This window comes from Myxocyprinus asiaticus, chromosome 10, assembly GCF_019703515.2.
Source record: "Myxocyprinus asiaticus isolate MX2 ecotype Aquarium Trade chromosome 10, UBuf_Myxa_2, whole genome shotgun sequence".
In the NCBI taxonomy this organism is placed as follows: domain Eukaryota; kingdom Metazoa; phylum Chordata; class Actinopteri; order Cypriniformes; family Catostomidae; genus Myxocyprinus; species Myxocyprinus asiaticus.
In genome coordinates, this window is record NC_059353.1 from 32450070 (window position 1) to 32457249 (window position 7180).

At 39.9% G+C, this 7180-nt stretch overlaps 1 protein-coding gene across 11 annotated transcripts in view; it reads left to right on the forward strand.

Moving 5' to 3' along the window:
- Positions 1 to 6957, forward strand: part of LOC127446892 (1-phosphatidylinositol 3-phosphate 5-kinase-like) — a 48924-nt gene extending 41967 nt beyond the window's left edge. For all 11 annotated transcript variants that reach the window (XM_051708195.1, XM_051708197.1, XM_051708196.1 and 8 more), the window contains 5 exons: positions 9 to 112; positions 266 to 394; positions 5903 to 6164; positions 6259 to 6333; positions 6501 to 6957. In XM_051708195.1, coding sequence (XP_051564155.1) covers positions 9 to 112; positions 266 to 394; positions 5903 to 6164; positions 6259 to 6333; positions 6501 to 6616 — 686 coding nt within the window. In that variant the 3' untranslated portion in view covers positions 6617 to 6957. The remainder of the gene's footprint in view (positions 1 to 8; positions 113 to 265; positions 395 to 5902; positions 6165 to 6258; positions 6334 to 6500) is intronic.
- The last annotated feature ends 223 nt before the right edge of the window (positions 6958 to 7180 follow it).

Consider the following 7180-nt stretch of genomic DNA (forward strand, 5'->3'; position numbering starts at 1 on the left):
CTCCTCAGATGATCGGTTTATTCTGAAGCAGATGCCTAGATTAGAGGTCCAGTCCTTCTTAGACTTTGCACCCTACTATTTCACTTACATTACAGGAGCAGTTCAGCAAAAGGTAAGGAGCTGAGCTATTATACAGTATTTGGCACTGGGTTCATTAAAATGTAATACAAATTTTAAAAAGCATACTACAACATGCCACAGTATGTTAAAAAAATGCTTGTCATATTGTAGAGGCTCAACTCATTCTTTCACGTTTGTTTCACAGCGGCCCACAGCACTTGCTAAGATTCTGGGAGTGTACCGTATTGGCTACAAGAACTCCCAGAACAACACAGAAAAGAAACTGGACCTCTTAGTGATGGAAAACCTCTTCTACGGACGAAAGATGGCACAGGTATATTTATTTGTTATTAAGAGATCTTAATAACACTCTGATATTAAAAACATTGTTCACCAAAAAATTTATTCTGTTGTTCCAAACCCTTATGACTTATTTTTTTCCATGGAACACAAAAGCAGATTTTAGGCAGATTGTTTTTTCCAATTAACATTTTTTATTGATTCAAAAATACACAACAGAGAAAAACACAACACATACACATCAAGTCAACATTTAACATTTAACCCCCACTAATATACCTCCCCAATCACCAACCCCACCCTGACATCCAACGAACACCCCTGTGATCACATATCATAATACACACACACAAAAAAAAGTTTTAGGCACTTGTGAAAAATGTTGCATAGTGCGGGTGTCTTCAAAAATAATGCCATAAAAAGTTTTCATTTATGAATTAATGTCATACAAAGTCCAGTAAACATAAAAAAGCTACATCAATATTTGGTGTGACCACCTTTGCCTTCAAAACAGCACCAATTCTCCTAGGTACACCTGGACACAGTTTTTCTTGGTTGTTGGCAGATAGGATGTTCCAAGCTTCTTGGAGAATTCACAACAGTTCTTCTATCTATTTAGGCTGTCTCAACTGCTTCTGTCTCTTCATGTAATCCTAGACTGACTCTGTTCAGTGGGGGGTTGTGTTGCAGAGCTCCTTGTTCTTCTATTCTATTCGCAAAAGGAATGTTCGGGAGTTTAAAATTTATGTTTCCTATTGACACACTAAAGCTGAAGATATATATAACCATCTTAAGACAAATGTTTTTGTGAAACATCTTATGTGCCTAAGACTTTTGCATAGTGCTGTAATAAACATACATAATTAAACTAAAGTTGGGAGTGCTACTCCCAAAAACAATACAGAACAGATCTGGGAATCCCAAAATGTTGAACCAAATTTTCAAAAGATCTCAACACTCCACTCTCATATAGGTCACCGAGTGTAGTAACCCCCCTCACAATCCACTCTGACCAGCAGAAAGGGGACTTATTATTACATAATTTTGGGTTCTGCCATATGCTCGAGGCAACAAAAAATGTCCGAATTAAACACTCTGGATACGTTTGTCCATATTGAGTGCAAATGCGAGATAACGGGGTGTAACTTAACTTCTCTGACTAGTTTGATAGAAAGGCTTTGCAATGGCGAAATAGGGGTAAGAACTACCTGTTCAATACAAAACCAGGGTGGGACTCTCTCAGGTGGAAGCAACCAGTGAGCCAAATGTCTGAGACCGAATGCATAATAGTAAAACAAAATCATGGGTAGGCGTAGCCCACCTTTGTCAATCGGCCTATGTAACTTATTGAAATGTAATCTGGGACGCTTACCATTCCAAATGAAGGACTTCGCTATACTATCAAATTGCTTGAAATAAGAGAGGGGGACATCTACAGGGAGAGATTGTAGCAGGTAGTTACATTTTGGAATACAATTCATTTTAATAACATTAACCTTCCCAATCATAGATAAATGTGATGAAGCCCACCTGCCCACATCACTCGAAAACCTTTTTATTAAGGGGTCAAAATTAACTCTAATTAAATCAGACAGATTTGCTGGGAATAAAATGCCCAAATACTTAATGCCCTGTTTGGGCCACTGGAACGCGCCCGGCTGGAAAGCTGTTACTGGGCAATATGCTGTCAGAGACAAAGCTTCAGATTTATACCAATTGACTCTGTATCCTGAGAACTTAGAAAAGGAATTAATAATTCTATGGAGGCAAAACATATATTTTATGGGGTCGGAGACAAATAATAAAATATCATCTGCATAAAGCAAAAGCTTATGCGCCACACCTTCCGCCACCACCCCTGGAAAATCATCTTCCATTCTTATCGCGGCTGCTAATGGCGCTCCTATCCAGAGTAAAATAATCTGAAATTAATCCATTTGTTTGTACTGCCACTACCGGTTGTCTATAAAGTAAATTAATCCATCCAATAAAAGTATTCCAGAACCCGTACATTTCCAAAATCTTAAAAAGATAATCCCATTCTACCATATCAAACGCCTTTTCGGGGTCAAGTGAGATGACTGCAACTGGAGTCTGAACATTTGCCACTGACCACATAATATTGATGAAACACCTAATGTTATCAGAAGAGATGTATTTTTACATCTAGCTGGATCAGGAAAATTGGACAGTAACTCTTACACTCGCTTGGATCTTTGTCCTTTTTAAGACTCAGACTGATCCGGGCTTGAGTCATGGTTGGCGGAAGCTTTCCATTCTTTAATGATTCCGTATAAACTTCTAACAAAAGTGGAGCCAGTTCTGTAGCATAACATCTAAAAAACTCAGCGGCAAAGCCATCTGGCCCCAGAGCCTTGCCTGTAGGCAAGGCCTTAATTACCTCGCCAAGCTCGTCCTAGGTTATCTCAGAATCAAGAGAATTTTTTTGCTCAGTCGTCAGTTTAGGGAGTTCTAATGGTTCCACAAAGTTTCTAATGTCGTCTTCAGTAGACGAAGACATGGAACTATAGAGATCAAGATAGAATTCTTTAAAAGCATTATTAATATCAATGGCTGAGGTAAATATTTCATCACCAGCAGATTTCACTGAGGGAATGGTAGAAAAAGTCTCTCTCTGCTTTATATATCTAGCCAAAATCTTCCCTGCTTTGTCCCCCGATTCCAAAATATGACTGTCTTGCCCTGAATTGCCAAAACTCCACCTTCCGCAACAAAATAGTATTATATCCGTATTTCAATCAGGTCAATTCTCTGAGGCCATCAGACGACATTCGGCGCTTCAGCTCTGTCTCGGTACTTTTAATATTCTCTTCCAACTTCACGAGTTCTCGTGCTTTGGATTTTTTGATGAATGAGGCATACTGTATGATCCGACCCCTAAGAACCGTCTTAAGTGCCTCCTAAGCTACGCCCACAGAGGATACTGAGGACCAGTTGGTCTCCATATTAACATTGATTTCAGCCTTTAACATTTGTTGGAAATCAGGATTTTGCAAAAGGGATACATTAAAGTACCAACTATATGATTTTCTCCGTATGTGGCAACACCTCTAAACTCATCAGGGCGTGATCTGAGACTAAAATGTTTCCAATTGAACAATCAACAATAGACGAAATGAGGGACTTAGTTATGTATAAAAAAAAAAAAAATCTATTCTAGAATAAATCTTATGGACTGATGAAAAGAATGTATAGTCCCTACCAGATGGGTTCAAAAGTCTCCAAATATCTGTAAGACCAAGATTTTTACACATCCTGTGAAGCGTCACTGTTGCTCTAGGGGGCTTACACACTTTTGCTTCACTATGATCAAGGACTGAGTCCATCAATAGATTAAAGTCTCCTCCCAATGAGGGGTGCTAGCGGCTTGCAACATCCCTTCAAGATCTATAAAAAAAACCCTGATCGTCATCGTTTGGTGTGTAAATATTAGCCAAAATCAACCTATGCCCCTGAATTTTTGCTAAAACAATAATGACTCTTCCCAATTTATCTTTAATCTGTTTGAGACATTTGAATTGTAGATGCTAACTTATCAATGTAATGACTCCCCTGCTCTTACTTGAGCCAGCACTAAAGAAAACATGTCTACCCCATATCTTCCCAAATTTTTCAGCTTCCTGCGGGGAAAGATGTGTTCTTTAAGAAACACTGTATCATATTTCTTATGTTTAAGAAAGGGAATAACCTTCCTTCTTTTTATGGGGTGCCCCAACCCATTCACATTCCACGTGGAGAGAGACAATCCACTCATATTAACATTTGACATTTTGACATATTCAAAAAAATAGATTGTGTCAAAAATAAAATTAATAACGACCACATTCTGACATTAGTAAAACAGTCAAACCCCAAACTTCCCCCAGAACCAAACAAACAGAAAAAAGAAAAACGGGCGCATTAACCCTGCACACGACAGCGTCAACTGGCGTCCATCCCTCTAAACTCAAACAGTCCATGTACGCCTACGAAAGCCCCTGCGATATCTTTGCCGTCGGATTGCTCAAGTCCGGTGCTTCTATACAAATTTTGTGAGACAGAATTACACAACAGAAAATAATATATAAAACAAACTCCAGCCAATAGGAGGCATAAGCACAAAGAATGTGTAGATTCATCCACATAACTGTTCCAAGGGTGTGTTCCTCCACAAAAACAAACTCCAGCCTCTAGGCGGAACCAGCACAAAAAGAAACAAAGAAGGTGCTCAGTTTCCTTGGACAGTCAAGTGAATGTTCAGTGAGTCAGGCCCACTCGGCTGCATCGAGAGCATCGCACAATGACTTACTCATTCCACTGACTTTGTGAAGGACATCACTTGCTGTGGGCATGTAAATATTTTGCGGCCATCCTTAGTATCTATTCTCAATTTGGCAGGGAACATCAGTGCAAAAGCAACCTTCCGTTTATGTAAGAGTTTCTTGCAGTCCTTGAATCGATCATGTTTCTCTCTTGTCGAATTCACAAAGTCTGGGAACAAGAAAATGTTGTGGTTCTTCCAAGAAAGCCTTCCTTTACTTCTCACCTTGCATAACACTAGATCTTTATTGGATGATCTCAGAAATTTGGCCAGAATTGATTGGGACCTGTATCCCTCCACAGCTCTCCGAACCGGAACTCTGTGAGCTCGCTCGATTTCCAGCTTATGGCCTGTTATGTCGAGCAGACTAGAGAAGAGCCCTTCTAGGAATTTCACCATATCTTGGCCTTCCTCATCCTCAGGAATTCCAACAATTCGGACGTTGTTTCGCCGGTTACGATTCTCAAGGTCTTCTAACTTTTCCCAAACATGCTCCAAGTCTATCTTGGTCGCAAGCGGATTAGCAGCTAATTCCCTCTCCAATGACTCCAGATAATTTATCCGTTTCTCAACATCCGACACTCTTGTAACCATCTCAGTGAATTTTCGTCTCCATGGCAGTGACCGATCGACGTATTACAGCAAGATCGTCCTAGTCAGCAACGACCTTCGCCAGCATTGCCAACATGTTCAACAGTTGACACTGAATCTCTTTCACTGCACTGTCTAAATTGAGTCCCTGGTCTGCGGCCTTGTCAGGGGTATCAGCTTGATTATGTAAGTGTCTTTTAATGTATCCAGATCCTGAGGATTTTGAATTCTTTGACATATATTATCTTCCTAGAACAGTCAAGAATCAGAGTGTATTGAATCTTACCGGTTTGACATAAAAAGTATTAAAACTAGCAAAGTGCACAGAGCTCGCCGTTCACACGTCCGACCCTCGCATGGCGCCACGCGACTCCCTTAGGCAGATTGTTAGCCTGAGTCACCAATAACTTCATTATACAGAAAAGAAATGCAAAGAATATGAATGGTGATTGAGGCTAAAATTCTACCTATAATTTTGCCTCCATTCAACCTCCTTTTGCATTCCACGTAAAAAAGACAAACATGTTTGAAAACCTGTAATCATTGTTCCAAACATGTATATAACTAACCTCTGCATTAGTGTTTCAGAATTTTTGTCTAATCCTCTTCCCTGTGTTTGGGATGATGCAGGTGTTTGACTTGAAAGGATCGCTGAGAAACAGGAACGTGAAGACAGATCAGGGAAAGGAGAGCTGTGAGGTGGTTCTCCTGGATGAGAACCTTCTGAAACTCGTGCATGATAATCCCCTTTATATCCGCTCCCACTGCAAGGCCATTCTGCGTGCTGCCATTCTCAGCGATGCCCACTTCCTGTCCAGCCACCTCATCATCGATTATTCCCTGCTTGTGGGCCGTGATGATGCCACAGATGAGCTCGTTGTGGGCATTATAGGTAAGAAAATCTTAGATTTAAAATCTTTGAAGTTTTAAAAAACATATGCCTTATGTCTTAACGGTTGTTAAAACTCTTGTACTTGTACCTGAAGACTACATCCGGACTTTTACCTGGGATAAAAAGCTGGAGATGGTCGTCAAGTCTACCGGGATTCTTGGTGGTCAAGGTACAATTATTAAAATACCCAACTAAAAACTAGGGCATTGTAAAAAAATATCTATTTTCCAATAACTTCCAATTTAATGGAACGGAATTTCCAACCCTTGTTAAGACATTCTTAGAAGAATAAGAATGTCAATCTGACCGTTCAGTGACACCTATTCTCAAAAACAGGTAAAATGCCCACGGTGGTGTCACCAGAACTGTACAGAGCACGTTTCTGTGAGGCCATGGACAAATACTTCCTCATGGTTCCTGATCACTGGACGGGTCTTGGAGTCAACTGCTGATGGACAAGAAAGGAACAGCACAGCTGCAAAGGAATATGCTGCTCCCTCATGTTCTTCGCAGTGATTCTATGGAAATCTCAAAGAATAAGAATTCACCGTAGTGCACCCTCCAATATCCTCAATGGATTCAGAAGCTGGTTTTAATGGTGGAATAAACTGAACCCCTCTTTTTATGCTGTGCAAGACAGAGGTCCACAAAGACACACTGGAGATTTTGAACTGAAATAGATGAACATGCAAAGCCCTTAGTGTTTGTTTGTAACCTATTAATCTGTACTGTGGACAATGTAAATGTTTGTCATAAATGTACAGAGATATGTCATTAAAGATGATTAATACTGGTGAAAGTTTCAGTCTTTTGAGGTTTGACTGCACGGTCACAAAACAAGAGTAATCTTATCAGTTATGCATTTTGGATCTGATCTTTTTAATGTTTTCTAATACAGCACTAGTGTAACAGACTGCATACCAAGTAAATTAGACAAATTAGTTACACCACTGGTGAAATGCTAATAATTTGTTTATTAAATGTATATCCTGGACCTGGATGATTCAGCAATCACC